The 18,103-nt window shown below is 42.9% G+C and overlaps 1 protein-coding gene across 1 annotated transcript in view; it reads right to left on the bottom strand.

The window, feature by feature from the left end:
* Positions 1–18,103, bottom strand: part of PCDH15 (protocadherin-related 15) — a gene marked incomplete at its 5' end in the record, with an annotated part of 305,454 nt that overhangs the window by 84,375 nt on the left and 202,976 nt on the right. The window contains one exon of the mRNA XM_014966628.1: positions 1,702–1,917. Within this exon, the coding sequence (XP_014822114.1) occupies positions 1,702–1,917 (216 nt within the window). The remainder of the gene's footprint in view (positions 1–1,701; positions 1,918–18,103) is intronic.

The raw sequence follows: 18,103 nt of genomic DNA, 5'->3' as shown, positions 1-18,103 counted from the left end.
CAGGAGGAACAGACTGGTATCCTTCACATGGACCGTTCGGCAGCTTATGCTGCTGACAGAGCTGTGCCAGAGCTCTGAGGAGGCATCCCCAGATGTGGAGGACATCTGGCTCTGTTCAGGTTCTTTGCAACACTGTCCCTCTGATGTTGCCCCACGTCTTCTCCCTAGACCTCTTCCCAGTGCAATTCTATCTTCTCCTCCCACAATTTATTCTTTTGCATGAGAGTAATTAAATTCATTCCCCTCATCTATGTTTGCTCCTTGAGCTTGTATTGAAAGGAATTAACACCTCCCAGTCTGAGCACCTGACACTACAGTGCCAGCAGGATAAATTCTGTTCAGGTCGTGAAGCCCAGGGATAGCTTAGTCTAGTGAGAAAGGACCTTCATGTATGGATCACGCTCAGTGCAAACCCAGACCTTCATGGTGGGATGGTGTCAGTCTGTAACTGTACCTACAGCTACTCTAAGCCCTCACGTCTTGCTCAAAAACACTGTACCAGAGGGCTCATCACTCACTCAGCCAACCTAGATACCTCTATAAATTAATGAGACATACTTCACTTTCTAATTTTCATGTCGATACCTTCTGGCTATATTTTAGTATACTATTACTGCATAAATTGCATGAGAATGCCCTATCATTTTGGGAGGTCAAGCATGAGGACATCATACATTATGTTTATTTGCTGAATTCCTGCACAGCTCAATATAACAAGTATTATGGCTATCATCTGTATCATTTGACAGTGTTCCCATGAACTAGATAATGCACTTCATCCCTATGACATTATGCTAATATTAATCCAATCCATCAAGTTATAGAGGCTTTAAAGAAATTTAGCTTTGATGGTTTCTGTGACTGGACTAAGTCAATGTCCTTTACTCAGCACAGAAACACGAGCTCAAGGCCTAAAGCTGGTGCCATTTTTGAAATGTCACTTCCCTGGAAACTTGAAGTAAAGTCTCAGCCCAAAATGATGCCTTGCACCTCCCTTCCAGACATGAGCAAGTTAAGACATGGCAACTGCTGCTTTCCCAACGAAGTCAACTGACTTCCAGCCTCCAGAGACCATTTGCTCAGATACTTGCCTGCACTGCAAGGCAGATCCACTCCATCTAACTCTGCCCCTGGAACGAGGTGCCCGTGTTAACACAGAGCACAGCCCAAGTTGGGAAGATTTCAGCTTGGCTTATTAACTGGGGTTTAATGCCATGCTACCCCTGCTTCACAGCTTTGATAGAGGAGCTGGCTGCACCTTGCTGGCTCAGAGAGCAGGTGGAGAGGATCCAACCACACAGATGTGACCTGCTTTATACTTGTAACGCACAAAACCAGCACCTTTTTTGCTGCCCTCTGGGTCCAGAAGACCCAGAACATAACCCTAGGTCCATGCTTAATGGAAACAGCTAGTATCTAAATTGAATCATTAACAATGGCTTATTGAATGAATAAAACACTGCACATCCTGTCTGGTGTGGTAACCGAGATCAGCATCTCTGTCGTGAAACAGAAATACTTTTCACATGGTTTAAAACAAAGCAAACAGTTTTGTTTTTATTTCAGTTACCTAGCTACCTAAAAAGATCAAGTCCGCACAGTTTATGGCATTCCTATAGGTCTGCCTTGAATTAAACTTCATGTAATGTTTGAATTTCCCCAGGAATTATTCCATTAAGATAATGCCCGGCTCATACTTACAAGTACGTCTGCTTTGCTGCTCAGTCCTTTTCCATAATTGTCAGTTGCAATGACTTGAAACTTGAAATAGGATCTTCTCATGTTTTTGAACAGCATGGCAGTTTTTATTAACCCCGTGTAAGCTTCAATCACAAAACCTTCTTTGCCATCCTTGATTGGAGGAATGATGAGCCTGTATTGCATGGCACTGTAATTCCCGGTGTCTTTATCATCAGCCTAAGAGGGAAAAGAAAACAAGCAGAGGCAAATAAGGTAAACAGGCATGCAAAGAATCATTAACCTTGTCCTTTAAATAAGGTTGCATATTGGTCAAGCAAATTTCTTCCACTCTGACATTTTAAAACATTAGATCCCAGATATTGCTACTACTTTAAATGCTTCATTTAACATCGCTGCATACAGTTTTGCTTGTCCAGAAATTTCTTTCTCCTTTGTTGGTACTACACTGCTCAAAACAAATTAAAGAAAAAAAAGAAAAAAGTCAAGAAAAATATAAATGGACTTTTCAACTGCAACAAACTGAACAGGTGAGGAGAATTTAATTCTTAGAAACCTCCATTGCCAAATTCTTGTTGAGAAATAGCAAAGAAAAAAATTCCAGGCAATGCATTCACAAACTTACACAACAAGAATGTTCTTCCTCTTCTCAGAGATATTCTGAACCCTTATTGAATAAGCACATACGTTTTTTGAGTAATTTAATCCCTTTTAAAAAAAAACACACCAAATAAACCCAAGAAGTATTGAGTGTCATTCCTGCAATGCTGCACAAGGAATCCGATGTACGGACCCGGTGTAGGACACAGAGCTGCCCTGGAGTTCCTGCAGGATCAGGATGCAGCCCTGGCACCAATTAGGCAGCCCCTGGAGCAATGTTATTTCACCCCCCTGGTGCCCAACACCCCTGTACAGCCCTGTTCTGGCCTCTCCAGATCCACTCCTTCGCCCCAGTCATGCTCCTGTTCAAAAGGCAGCACCCATACCCAGACAGGAGTGTTTTTGAGGACCCTAACAAAGCCTTCATGTGCTTTGTCTAGGAAGGGGTCAGCAAGATGGTAGCTAATTACCACCTGCACATTTGCCCTCTCATCAGACTTGGGCACTGCCTCAGCATCTGGGACACTTCAGCATCTATTAGCAGGGTTTTATCAAAATAAGGTCCCTTCCAACCTAGAAGATTCTGTGATTCTGTGAATCCAATGTACAATGTTCTTCCTCTTCTCAGAGATATTCTGAACCCTTATTGAATAAGCACATACGTTTTTTGAGTAATTTAATCCCTTTTAAAAAAAAACACACCAAATAAACCCAAGAAGTATTGAGTGTCATTCCTGCAATGCTGCACAAGGAATCCGATGTACGGACCCGGTGTAGGACACAGAGCTGCCCTGGAGTTCCTGCAGGATCAGGATGCAGCCCTGGCACCAATTAGGCAGCCCCTGCAGCAATGTTATTTCACCCCCCTGGTGCCCAACACCTCTGTATAGCCCTGTTCTGGCCTCTCCAGATCCACTCCTTCGCCCCAGTCATGCTCCTGTTCAAAAGGCAGCACCCATACCCAGACAGGAGTGTTTTTGAGGACCCTAACAAAGCCTTCATGTGCTTTGTCTAGGAAGGGGTCAGCAAGATGGTAGCTAATTACCACCTGCACATTTGCCCTCTCATCAGACTTGGGCACTGCCTCAGCATCTGGGACACTTCAGCATCTATTAGCAGGGTTTTATCAAAATATTGTCACGAGTTTTTCAACCCATGGCTTAAGATAATGGCTTAATGCTGGGGAAAAAAGCACCCTGAACTTCAAAAAGGTGCAAGTTTTTGTGGGAAACCCACACTTCACCATGACTTAAAAACCAAAAACAATGATCACAAACGAGTTGGGGTCATAATGCTGGGGAAAAAAGCACCCTGAACTTCAAAAAGGTGCAAGTTTTTGTGGGAAACCCACACTTCACCATGACTTAAAAACCAAAAACAATGATCACAAACGAGTTGGGGTGAGTTGTTCATCGTGATACGGCACTGCCATCTAAAAAGCATTATCTGTGCAAGGTCATTAAGTCTTCAGGAGATGGCCATTAATCATCATTAATCGTTTCCTCACCATCAGCGAACAAGATCTACAAGGTGGAAACTTTTACTAACTCCTCCTTTGTCTTTATTTTCTGATAATTTCCAGGGAATACTAATGAGAAGATAGAAGAAGCCAGTCTAACCAGCACAGTGATTGCACTGTGCACCATCAAGAGATATCCCTGCCAGACGGATGATCCAGATACTCAAAACTCTATGGGCTTTCCATGCTCCTCCAACTGCTACCAGACCAGATGCAACAGATACAACTACATAGCCCTTAAGTGATAATATCTGGGCTGGTTTAGCTAGAGGTAGTAAACCTGTTTCCCACAGCACCCCAATGTGCTGCAGAGCCACCCAAAAGATGAGCTCCCCCAATGACACTGGCTGACACTCGTCACAGAGACGGGACTGTTTAAAATGGTCCTTGCATCCTTTGGAAATGTTTTCTTTTCCTCTAAAGTGACAAAGCTTTACCTGGCTTGGCTATGAAAAGTATAAATATAAAATGTGTTAAAGTGCTTTTGTTCTCTAGTTTAATAATTTTTTTTTAAGGCTTTTAAAAGCAAGATTGCTACCTCTTGGGTGATCTCAAACCCCATTATTAGCATGCTTAGGGAAGATGGGGAAGGTTAAAAGCTTTCTGAAATTTTCCCCGTTCTGTCAGTCAAAAGGTAAAGATAGTGGTGAGCTTCTCTAGAGCACTCCTGCCATCCCACTGGCATGGGTAACTACAACCCCAAACCATCACGGAGCCAGCAGACAGCAGCTTGACAGGTGGGTTTTCAGGACTAGGCTCATATTTGGCTTTCCTTTTGACAAGAAAATTGCTGAAGGAAGAAATAAATCTGAAGGGATGCTATACAGGACAAGGGAGCGTGGAAGTGACCGTACCTAAAGATCGTGTTGAAACCAAATGCTAATAGTCATCACTGTTTGAGAGCTAAATGTCAGTGCTCACCACCGAGCTCCAGCCAGCCCTTTTAAGAAGTGCAGAAACACCTAAACTACGGCGACTCCTCCAACGTGTCGCGATTGTGGCCAGACTGGCCCATCAGACTGACACATGGACTCCCCCCCCCCCGATTTACGAGTTCAGAATGAACTAAATTACTTTAATGAAGAATTAATATTAAAATAAAAAAGAAAAAAATAATGAAATAGATACAATATATACAAAACGGTATCAAGCTCCCAGGCTGACAGTCCTGTCACCATCAGGCACTGGGGAAGTCCCCGACTGGACTCAGTGAGGGATGGGAACTGGGTTCCAGCTCTGGAGTCAGGAACACAGGGATGGGGATCAAAGGCAGACGAACAGACAGGGTCCTCCTCGGACGTCGGCCACTGAAGAGAGAGGCTGACCCTTAGATCCCTCAGCTTTGACACTGAGCATGGGGCAGATGGGGTGGAATACCCTGTTGGTCAGGTTTGGGTCACCTCTCCTGTCCCCTCCTCCCTGCAGGGGGGACCCCTCTGTGCTTTTCCTTTTCTGACCCTCCAATGGGGCAAATAACAAAATTAGCTGACCTTGGTTGTTACAGCAATGAGTCTGAGCAGGAGCCTCTCTGCACACCCTGCCTTGGCATGAAGTACAAACATTGGTCTTATCACTCTGAGAACGAGCAGTTTTCTCCCCAATATGCTGTTAATTTCAGAGAGTTAGAAGAGGCCGGGCTAAGAAATGAAATTACTGAACAGAAAGTTGGTTCTGTTTTACCTCAAACCAGGACACCGCACCAACGGCAGTGACCCTATCGGACACTTACTCCCACCACCCTTCAGCTGATGCATTCTCAAATTAGTATTTTGTGGTGGGTTGACCATGGCCAGGTGCCTGAGGCCCACCCAGCCACTCTCTCACCCCCCTCCTCAACAGGACAAGGGAGAAGATCAGACAAAAAGGCTCATGGTTTGAGATAAACCTATCAATCAACCACCGTCATGGGCAAAACAGATTCAACTTGAGGAAAATTAATTTAATTCTCCGCCATTTAAATTTGATCTTGATGATGAGAAATAAAGAAAAAAATTAAAATACTACGGCAGCTGTGCCTGGCCATGGGGCTGTTGGAACCATCTGTGCCCAGCCCGGGGCAGCACTGGCCTCTCCTCACACAGACCCCTCACCCCCTAGCATCTAAAAATCCAATATTTCACTTCAAGTACCTGTCCCGAACCAAATGCAAAGGAAATCTTAAAATTACAACTAAAAGATTCCATGTGATTACTATTGCTACTAAAATTACTCTTAGTAAAGAAACATTTAAAACCTGTGTAACAGAAATAGAACATCCTTGAGAATACGCAGACTGTAGTTTACAGAGGCATTCAAAGTAGCTTCTCTTGGTGCTTTTTTGGACCAATTTTGCCTATGTTTTCTAGGAAAGCTTACATGCTCCGTGCACTCAAAAAAGAGATCTGGAAGCCTCTGTCTGTAGTAGCAGGGGATGACATTAGAGACAACCCATCCAGAGACCATCCTACATGCTGCTCGAGAGACAAAAAGGAAACCTCTTTGGAAATGAGTTCATGGTGATGCAGAGCAGCTAACTTTTAAAAATAATCACTTCTTTGCCTCACACCTAACAAGTTACTGTGTGTGCATCTGAGACCAGACTAGTACAGGTTGTACAACACAGCTCAGTTCAAAGCCATGAACAGCAGAGGAAAGGTCAGTCTGGTGAAACCCACCAGCTTATCCACACTCAACTTCCCATGTTGGTAATGGAGCTGGGGGGGGGGGAAAAGAAAATAAAAAAAATCCTGTAACCCCCCACAGCATGTGTTCTGGCACACGAGGCACATAGGCACTATCTGATCTGGTGGGTCCTTTGGAGACTTCACCATAGTGAGACGGGATTTACAGCAACTGTCCGGCTAACTGCCAAAGGCTCTCATCCCTGTGAGATGAGCACTCTGCCCTTTCAATAAAAAGCCAATGTCGTTGTTAAAATTGATTTATTAGATTGGTTCAGCCGGGCCCTAAGCCTATCATTTTTTTTTAATGTTAGCAAATTCTACCTCAATAGAAAGATATGGCTTTTAATAGTAGTTTGTTGCAATAACAACAGAAATCAGTTTTACCTTCAGTATGTGTGCAGCGAGGAACAAACAAAATTTGGATCCAAATTAGGGTATTAATATTGCAGGCACAGGCGTTAAATAAAGTCAGCCTTTCTGAACAAATGTCACGCTGGTGTACTTGCTTAGAAGTAATGGTACGGTACGTCTTGCAGCTGAGCTGAATGCATGAAACCCCAGTGAAAGAGGCACTTTGAACTTCTAAGCATGCACACTCTAAAATCCTGCAGTTCGGATGCCCAAAGCTGGCAGACAGGCTACAAGTTAATTTTCAGAAGCTCTGAGAACTCAGTGGCACTCCAGAGAAACCGATGGCCTCAGCATCGTTACAGTTCAGGCTATTTCCATCTCAGAATCCATCTACATGCAGATTGGCAAAGCCAGGTGCAAAACAGCCTGAGGAACTTGGAAAAAACATCAGATTCCAATTTCAAATATTTGAACTTTGTTATTTCCATTTCCCCCCTTTCCACCACTACTTACACTCTGAGCAAACCTAACGACACTCAGTGTAACGTCCAGCTTTGCAGGACCAGCAGAGAGAGCTTATGAGCTGCTGACACTAACGTACCAACTTCCTTAATACAGAGTAAGGATGTTTGCTATTCTTGTAATTTGTCCTAAAAGTAAATATTTTTGACATTTGATTAGGAAGAGACATATGACATCTCAAGAATTGCGTTATGACTGTCAAAGAAGAGAAAGAGCTATACTTAATCTTAGTATTACAGCAGCGTATCTTCCTTTTGGTATGCGAAAGAAATACAGGTGTCTCCTAAATTCTGCTGTGATTGAGCACTGATAAATATGTATGATTTTAGGAACTACCCTATACTATAACTGAGTATTAGTGTATCCACCCAAATGGAATTTCACCAGCATCACCCTGTGCTGTATCCAGCCCTTACCCAGCCTCTTCCACAGACAAAGGGGCACAACTGCTGGGGTGCTCCCTATCCCCACCACAAAAGCCTATTAGACCAGCCAGGCACCAGCTGAAATAACACTGCTCTAGGCCCTAACGCTTATTTACTGCAAAGTATTTACCACAAAGTCATTAACGGTCATTTTTTTATAACTTTATTGGCAGCATTTTTTTTTTTTTATAACTTTACTCTTGCTCTTGGAACAAAAAGAGAGAGCCAAGCAATCTGGGTGAGCGCACCTCCTGCCCACGGGCTGCCAGCACAGCTCACGGTAAGTCATCAGAAATGGGAAAATTCCTGGCACTGCAGAGGCAGCAAAGAGAGGGATGCTGTCAGCACCGGGTTCACTCTCACGTAAGTGATGTCTAATCACAGAAACATAGAATCATAGAATTGTCCAGGTTGGAAGGGACCTTTAAGACCATCTAGTCCAACCATCAACCTAAATCGGATAAAAAAACCATCACCGAAAAAAACCATCACCAAACCATGTCCCTAAGTGCTATGTCAACCCGGCTTTTCAATCCCTTCAGGGATGGGGCCTCAACCCCTTCCCTGGGCAGCCCATTCCAAGGCTTCAGAACCCTTCCCATGTCAACATTTTCTCAACTCTCCAATCTGAACCTCCCCTGGTGCAACTTGAGGCCATTTCCTCTTGTCCCATGGCCTGTTCCTTGGGAGAAGAGACCAACCCCCCCTGGCTACACCCTCCTTTCAGGGAGTTGTAGAGAGCAAGAAGGTCTCCCCTCAGCCTCCTCTTCTCCAGGCTGAACACCCCCAGCTCCCTCAGCCTCTCCTCAGGAGACTTCTTCTCCAGACCCCTCACCAGCTCCGTTGCCCTTCTCTGCACCCGCTCCAGCCCCTCAAGGTCTTTTTTTGTGGAAAGGGCCCCGAATTCAGCTCAGCACTGTAGCAGCAATGGGATGAAGGGTACAGCTGATTTCCTGCCAACAAAACATGCTTTTAACACATTAGTTGCCTTAAAAACAGAGAGGGGGCAGAAGGGTACTTTGGTTTGGTTTTCAGATTTAGGAGGATTGAGGGGAGAAAAAAAGTGTAGCTCAAGTATGGAAATACACAGGACTCTCTAGACCTGAGTCAAACTGCATGTCTGGAAGCCAAGAGATGAAAATATATGAGTTGAAAACTGGGAGTGTTAGAGATCCATTTAGTGGTGCCAACCAGTTAGAGTTTGTCCTAGTATATGTGCCTTCTTCTGGTGTAATTAATTAACACAAGACTTGGGTTGTGTTTTTGAGCACTTCACACAGCAGCTGTCCCTAAAGGCCATCCAAATATCTCACAGCTAAGAATTTGGTGGACAGAGGTCTGCAAAGGATGGTAATTTTGAGGAGCAGGTGCCAGGAGATGCAAAGGTACAGAGTTCTGCGGCAGTTTGCGGCAAAAACAAGCTGATGACCCAGATTTCAGAAGTGCTATAGAGAGGTAACAGTGTAAAAGAGCACAGCAGTGAAGAAATACGGGGCTGGGGGAGGAAGAGGAAAACTGCAATAGCTACAACAAACTTACTGACTTCAGTGAGTCACAGAGTAAAACAGCCTCTAAAACAGTACAATGGCAGATGTGGCTTCAGAACCGAAAATATTCAACAATCTGTAAATTCCTACGGGCAAAAATTGTCTGGTTCTAAAGGCTATTTTATGTACCAGCAACCGATTGGAAACAGTCAAAGCTGCCATCTGCTCAGTGGCACTAAGCTAGGAAGAGGGAAAAAAAATCCACCCACCCAGTCCCATTCATTTTCCATACCCTGTTAGCATCCTCAGGCTCATGATTAAGGGTGACCCTGCTGGGGAGACTCGAAAACATTTAAAATTAACAATTGCATTTAACTCTAAGCAGCTAATTCGAATTCGGCTCGCACTGAGAACGATAAAAAGTGTAATTGTCTGATGATCATGCAATAGCTTCAAGAGCTACGGTTAATGAAGATTTTAATGCTCATCCCAAACAAGCCACCACCAAACACGTCAGCCCACGGGCAGTTTTTGTGACAGTATCAGAGTGTTACTGCCACATGGTGTTGCTTTTACAAGTCTCTCTGGGTGGGGGGACACGTGTCCTACTGTAACACTGCGATTGTGTGGCCACATGGTTGTGTCTCACACCACAACATTCCTTGTGGCAACGAGCAGACTTCAGAAACATGAAATAAACACCTTTCATGAGGGCTGCACGGAGCCAAAGATTAATTAATTTATGCTTCAAATGCATTGTTTTTTAGGCATACTTACAACAAAGTATTATGACAAAGATGAAAAGAGTGGACTCTGCTAAACAAACTGCTGGTCGCTGCCCAGCCCGCTCTGAGTAAGGCCCAGCTCCACAGAAACTTCAGAGAAATACAGGTAGTAAAAACAACAACAAAAAAAATTATTTGTAAAAACATCATAAAAACCCAATTATTGCCTTTTTCCTCCAATGGTGTCAAAACCCCCATGGGTGTGGAAACAGGGATCCAATTTGATAGGCTGTCCCAATGGGGAAAAAATGTTGAATAAGAGGTGTTCCCAATAAGAGCTGTACACACAATAAGAGGTGTATTTTTACAGAATCATGGAATTGTTGGAAGTGGAAGGGACTTCTAGAGCCCATCCAGTCCCACTCCCCTGCCAAAGCAGGGTTGCCCAGAGCACATCACTCAGGAGCATCCAGGTGGGGCTTGAAGATCTCCAGAGAAGGGGACTCCACGCCCTCCCTGGGCAGCCTCTGCCAGGGCTCTGCCACCCTCACCCCAAAGAAGTTCTTCCTCACATTGGAGTGGAACTTCCCATGGTCCAGCTTGTGCCCGTTGCCCCTCGTCCTGTCACTGGGAACCACTGAGAAGAGTCCGGCTCCATCCTCCTTCAACCCACCCTTTAGATCCTTGTCAGCATTGATAAGGTCTCCCCTCAGCCTTCTCTTCTCCAGGCTAAAGAGCCCCAGCTCTCTCAGCCTTTCCTCATCAGGGAGATGCTCCAATCCCTCCATCATCTCTGTTGCCCCAGGCTGGACTCTCTCCAGCAGTTCCCTGTCCCTCTTGAACTGGGGAGCCCAGCACTGGAGGCAGGATTCCAGTGGTGGCCTCCCCAGTGCAGAGCAGAGGGGGAGAATGACCTCCCTGGACCTCCTGGCCACACTCTTCCCTACGCAGCCCAGGATTCCTTTGGCTCCCTTGGCAAGAAGGGCGCATTGCTGGCCCATGGAAAGTTTGCTAAGGTTGGTTTTATAGCATTTTCCTGCTCAGCCACCAGCAGTTAGTGCTCAGAACTTTGTGAGTGTGTGTGCTGGCAGGAGTGAGGACCATGCAGCTGATCCTCCATGGGACAGGAATGATCCAGCACTGTGACACTCCAGGAAGGCTCACCCCTTCCAGCCACTGGAGGAGTACTTTACTCTGGAAGGCGTGGGCAGGACTAACAGTGTTAAAATGTTAGAAAATAAACTGGTAATTGAAACAATTTATTATTACATTTGAAAAAATCACAACATGTATTAGAGTTTTTCTGAACATGACTAAAGGAAAACAGTAGTACTGTTTTTTGTAGTAAAATCTTTAAGAAGGCAACATATTATCTAGAGATACGTTCTTTGAAAGAAATTACCTGTGTGCTTGGAATTGCTGTAGTATTATTCTTAGCAGGACAAGCAGCTTCCTGGCAGAGGCCAGATGTTACAGCAGATGTGCGTGTTTGAGGATGTGCTGCTGTCGCTGCAAATAGGCTTCAAAGTAGATTTTTCCTTCTACCAAGTTATGTTTTCTCCCTACAGATTACTCTCTGTGATTCGTAAATCATATTTTAACTAATAAAAGATTGTGACTGGCAAAGCAGTTTGTTTTTACACTGAAGTTGTTCTCTTGGGTACACACAAAAGCAGAATTACCGAAAGGAACACTCCCTTCCACAGCAGAAAGCCATCTCAAGGTGCCTAGGGTTGAATGTCACTTCTACAGAACTTGCCACTCAGAAGATTTACTCATCATCCCAAGGAAAACAGACATACCACAAGAAATTTAGAGGTTATAGGCATGAATAGAAAATAACCGGAGATTAGCACGGATAAATGCGCCTGGGGAACAAAGCAATCCCAGTATTCTCTCTAGAGGTTACACATAACCATCATCAGGAACTTTAAACATTTATTTTCTCAGTTGCTCTAATCAGTATGCAACCACTAAGATAGATTGTTTTTGAGGACTATGGTTAAGTCAAGAGTAATTCGTGTTGTCCCGTGTGCCATTAGGGTGAAAACCTGTAGCAAAAAACAATTTTGTTTTATTGTGCTGTTCTGTATGTTAAGATACTCAAACAGTAATAAAGGATAAAGTTGCATTATGAAGCCTATCAGAAAGGGGGCACAAAATGCAGGTCTGAAATGAAAATTTGATCAACTGCGTTGTAAGAATCAAGTTTCCTTCAGGATGTAACTGCATTTCAGACTCCACTGGCTCCTATCACCATCATCAAACCTCTCTGCTGGCTTCAGAGTAGCATCATTTCTATCAAACGCAGCTCAGCCACTTCCAGACACTTTGATTCACTGGTGTTTATTTTGGCAAGCTTCCTTCCCTGCAAACATTTTCAGTACAAAAACATACCTTTATAAACTGAAGAGTAATCTAGAAAAAAAATCCCACTTTCCCTACCAGCATTAGCACCTCTGATACTTCCTCATTTAAATGCACTTCAACAAACAAAACTAGATAGATTGATACTGTAAAAGAAAATGTTTAAAAAGAAAGGGCTAATAACATACCATTATAGCGAAAAGTCAATTCCCACTAGTAATTTCCCTAAAGATTGTCTTGTTTTTGGTTTTGTTTTTATAGAGCAGATTGAAAATAATTTTGTGTGGCTAAAGGAAGTCTGGTTCCAATCCTGAGGGGAAACCCAAGGGTTACATGAAAATACCAGTGGCAAAGCAAAATAACTAATTCTAATATAATGAAATGCAAAGCAAATCTCAAACCACAAAATTAATAAATTAGTAGTTATGAGCATTACATCTGTTTCTAATTAACATATTCCTAACAAAAAGCAAGAAAAGGCCTTCAATCACAGAAATGGGCTCTTATATACGTTGAAACTTGTGGGAAAATAAAGAGAATTGCCAGAAAAGTGAGAGAACATAAAAGGTTATTATAACACCAATCCCCAAAAGAACCCTCCAACACCTGAGACCTTTTTCTGAGCACCACCAGAACTGTAATTAAAGCCCTTATCCAGATTGCTGTCCCAGCTGTCCCAGCACTGCAAGCCCAGTGCAGTGGTGGCAGAGGGAAAGGAAAACCCAAATAACCAGTAACCAAGATGTCCTAAAGCTGTCCTACCACCATGGCTTTGGACAACCCTTTGGGCTGGTGTCAAATCACCAACCTGGACTCAACAGATCTCACCCGGGAATCGTACATCTTTGATAGGGGAAATGAGGAGGCTGAAAAAGACAGTGGTGGGAAACTGCCTATAGATTTGAGAGGTGATCATCAGCCTCAGCTTTCATTTCAAGAGAAATGGTATTTAACACGGCTCCACGTCTACAAAGTCCTCCCCTACACCATGTCCCTCAGCACTGCATCTAAACGGCCCTTAAACACAGCCAGGGATGGGGACTCCACCCCCTCCCTGGGCAGCCTGTTCCAATGCCCAACCACTCTTTGGGTGAAAAATTCCTTCCTAATGTTCAGTCTAAACCTCCCCTCTTGGAGCTTGAAGCCGTTCCCTCTCGTTCTATTGTTAATTACCTGTGAGAAGAGACCAGCACCAACCTCAGCCTCAGCTTTCATTTCAAGAGAAATGGTATTTAACCCGGCCCCACGTTTTCTGCAGAGCTATTAGCAGTCTAAACATGGTGTTTAAGATGTAAGGACTAAAGCCTCAGTTAAAGTGGGCCATTTTTTTCTTAGAGACATCAGTACTTATCAGCATTCAGAGGACAGTCACCTTAAAACAATCATATTCATACAGAGTAATTCATACGGTGTACCATTAACCAAATTAATTCTAATTAATGGTAACTTTTTGATAATGATTTGTGGCATTCTTCTGAGCTCAATCTTCCATTTTAACTATTTATAGCAATCTTTCTAAAAATCTAGAGCAAGACAACGTATTACTCTATCCTAAAAGGATTCTGTATTCAAATAAATATATTGAAGAGAGCGGCTATTGTTGCCAGCAATATTGCTGCACCTTCCGGAGCTGGGGGCAGCAATCTGTAGTATTTATTTGCCTTAGTCACATATATAACGATTTTGGTGATGAGAGAAGTGTTGATCCAATATTCTATTGGCATATTTGTCTCTAAATTCAATTTGTGTGTAAGATTATGCACTCAGCACTAGTTTTCTTCTCCTTCTGCTGTTTTTTTTTTGTGTGTGTTTTGCGCATGGCAGTGAGATTATTTCTTGCTGCCAGTGCTACTTGCTAGGCTGTATGGAGCAAAATTATGCCAAGACCAGGGTGGTCTATAAAATAATTTTTGAGAGAGGAAGAACTGGGCTTTAGTGGTTGGGGTGAAATTTTGTTCCTGCCGCAGAGTACAAAATGATTGAAGCAACCGAAGTTAAACATACAAACGTTCAGCAGTATATTTGTGACAAATTTGTCTGAAACCAATTTACATAAATTGCCATATTAAAAATTAATGACTACAGCAAATCAGTACTGTTTAAACATTGTGTGTAAGATTATGCACTCAGCACTAGTGTTCTGCTGGCTTCTCCTTCTGCTGTTTTTTTTTTGTGTGTGTTTTGCGCATGGCAGTGAGATTATTTCTTGCTGCCAGTGCTACTCGCTAGGCTGTATGGAGCAAAATTATGCCAAGACCAGGGTGGTCTATAAAATAATTTTTGAGAGAGGAAGAACTGGGCTTTAGTGGTTGGGGTGAAATTTTGTTCCTGCCGCAGAGTACAAAATGATTGAAGCAACCGAAGTTAAACATACAAACGTTCAGCAGTATATTTGTGACAAATTTGTCTGAAACCAATTTACATAAATTGCCATATTAAAAATTAATGACTACAGCAAATCAGTACTGTTTAAACAACTAATTGTGGTGTGTTTTCTTTTTTTTTTTAATTTGAAAGCTGCAGTTTTTGAATAGGGCCATAAAGCTTACCACCTTATTTTTATATAAATAATACTCATAAAAAATGAGTCATTCTTATGTGTCAATAACATTGTACAAAGACAATGTTGAGAATTTATTAAATGCCAAAATGAGACAGAACTGAAGAGCTGCCTATAGCCTAAGGGAGCACCAGCAGGACACCGACTGCCCAGGGCAGAGCCTGGACAGAAACTGCCCTGGATCCCCCGGTCTCTGCTAGGAAAGAAGAGGGGCACGGCTGGGAAGGGAGCAGCGGGCACCTGAACATGTCCCTTGGTCTGGGCAATTGCTGGAAGAAGCCACCATGGATATTGGTGGGGTAGGGATCCCACGGATGTGAGGATCTGACACACTGAGATAACTGCTAATCCCATCCTGCCATGTAAGTGCTTCTCGGTATTCATGCCAACGCTGTTCCAACATTTAGAATGATAGAATCATAGAACGGTCCAGATTGGAAGGGACCTTCAACATCATCCAGTCCAACCATCAACCTGATAAAAACCATCACTAAGCCATGCCTCTAAGCACGTTGTCAACCCGTATTTAAATACCTCCAGGGATGGGGCCTCAACCCCTTCCCTGGGCAGCCCAGTCCAAGGATTCATAACCCTTTCCGTGTCAACATGTTTCCTTCTCTCCAATCTGAACCTCCCCTGGTGCAACTTGAGGCCATTTCCTCTTGTCCCATGGCCTGGGACTTGGGAGAAGAGACCGACCCCCCCGGCTACACCCTCCTTTCAGGGAGTTGGAGAGAGCAATAAGGTCTCCCCTCAGCCTCCTCTTCTCCAGGCTGAACACCCCCAGCTCCCTCAGCCTCTCCTCAGGAGACTTGTGCTCCAGACCCCTCACCAGCTCCATTGCCCAGAATTTCAGACTATTTTTCTTGTTTGAACTATTGCAAAACTAGATGCATTTTTAAAAACTTAAAATATTGTTTACCTCTTGCTTAATGTAACCTATACACTCCCTAAAGACACACTGAATTTCAACCCAGATTATAACACAATTTTTGAACCTCCTATCTACACTCGTAAACACCTATAATTAGTACTTCCTAGTCAACGTCTCTCAGCTCATCTTTTCTATTTCCTATTTGATGAAAAGGAAAAATTTTATTAGCTTAAACTGCCACTAAACGATAACTGCTGGCAAGTGCCTGCCACTGTGATTATTATGCTTAACTAATGTAATTACAGCAATGGCAAATAAAAGCAGGCATACCCTGTAAATCACATCTAACTGCAGGAGCCATATCAGTATCTAAATACCAGTCATTGCAATTACTGCAATTAACCCACCCATCCATTGGTCTTTTCGCCTGGTTATTCCACCAATGGAGACTGGACAAAGCAAACCTGAAATTGAAGATATGGGAATATAACAAAGAACTGTGTGGTGTTCACTCAAACCCTCTGCTAAAGCCACACATGGCTTTGACCTTGAGCTTTTAGGAGAAAGGAAAAGCTTCAAGATGAGTCCTGGTTTTCTGTTGGGATACTTTCCTCAAAAATGGATGCATGGATAAATGGTAACAGAAACCAAACCGCTGTCTGGCATTTGGGCTTAAGATGAAATTCCAGACCCTGTCCTTCAGACTTAAAAGGCTGAATTGGATACAGGCACCCAGATGATGAGTTGTTACCTCAACTCAGGTACGATGCACTTAACCTCCTCTTTGCTCTCAATAGAAATACATTCACAATGACCAGCTTCTTGCAATAAATCTGGCCCTTATTTTCAACCAACAATATCTCCTTCTGCCACACCAGAAAAAGCCTTTTCCCACTAAGGGACCCACCACTGGTGTTTCCAAAATCAGGGCTTCCAGAAGCAGCATCCTCTGCCAGGATTCCCTTCTTGGGGAATTTTTATGGTACTTGCTGAGGAAAATTAAACACACATTTGTGCTTAAAATACAAAAATATAATCAATGAACATGATTTATTTTCTCTGAAAGTCTGCTAAAATACGGTTAACTAGTGTATTATGCTATAAACATTGTGTTATACATAACTTCTTGCTACTGTTTGAAGGCAATCAAACAGAGCACCAAAAGGTTGCCTGTCCTTAGTGCTTCCAACACTTGGACAAGTAGGTCACCTCAAAAAAGAAGAACTTTGCATTATTTCATCACTTTCACATGAGAAGAGAAATGTAGGTGCTCATAACATGAATTATCTTCATTCGTGACTGAAATATCCCTTTGTGTGACCTGTACCACCTTTATGGTACAGAACAGGTACACTATTGACAAAAGAGTCATTAAAAAGACATTACCGTTAACTCGAGTTGCATTTTTATGATATAAAAGCAGAAGATGGATCCTACCTCATCTCTGATCAAGTGCTGGTTTTCCCTTCTTATTCTCTCTTCACTGAATTGGGTTGCCCTCATTTCTGATACACCCTCCTGCTTTACTGACTTCAGTTTATTCCCTCCCCACTGCAATTTCTTAAGCATCTCACCTCACTTGCAGAGCCAAATCTTGACAGCCTTCTCTACCTATTGACACATCCACTACTAATAGAAGCCTTAGACTTCCAGGTTTTCAAGCAAAATCTGTCATTTATAGATAAAAATCGAGAGAAAACCCACAGAAGGTAGGAGTTAATCAGCAGAGCTCCTGCTGTCCCTCCAGAATGCCTAATTCTGTTTAATACAAGGAAAACACTGGCTGAATTCAGAGTCTATTCTTTTTTCAGTAACAACAATCTTAAGCTTTAATTTAAAATAAACACTTTCTCCTTCCCTCAGGATAATGGAATGTACATAAGAAACAAATTTACAAGTTAATGTCACTTCTACACTCTTAAGACTTATTTATTGCTGGTATCTCCTTGAAGTATAGGGGGAAAAATGGCAGGTTTGGGTCCTACTGTGGCAGGACATGTTGTGTACCTTTCTACAACGGTGACTGTATGGCATTGCTGTGACAAATAATGTGACACTTGTCAGAATTAGAAAATGTTGGTTGACTCACAATAACACACCCAATAACAATGATTTCAACCGTCTACGATACGCAGTTTTACATCTTTCAGTTGTAAAATTTCTTCTGAGAGGCAGTAGGATGTTCAAGGATCATCAACGCTGTTGTAAATGACAACAGAATGAGAAGAATGAAGAATGAGAAATGAGAGAAGAATGAGAATATGCTGAGAATATCAGTTTCTTTTCAAAATTACTCAGACATCATGAAAAAA

The sequence above is a fragment of the Calidris pugnax genome, unplaced genomic scaffold, assembly GCF_001431845.1.
Source record: "Calidris pugnax isolate Ruff unplaced genomic scaffold, ASM143184v1 scaffold53, whole genome shotgun sequence".
Taxonomy (NCBI): Eukaryota; Metazoa; Chordata; class Aves; order Charadriiformes; family Scolopacidae; genus Calidris; species Calidris pugnax.
This window is presented reverse-complemented; position numbering and strand designations above follow the sequence as displayed.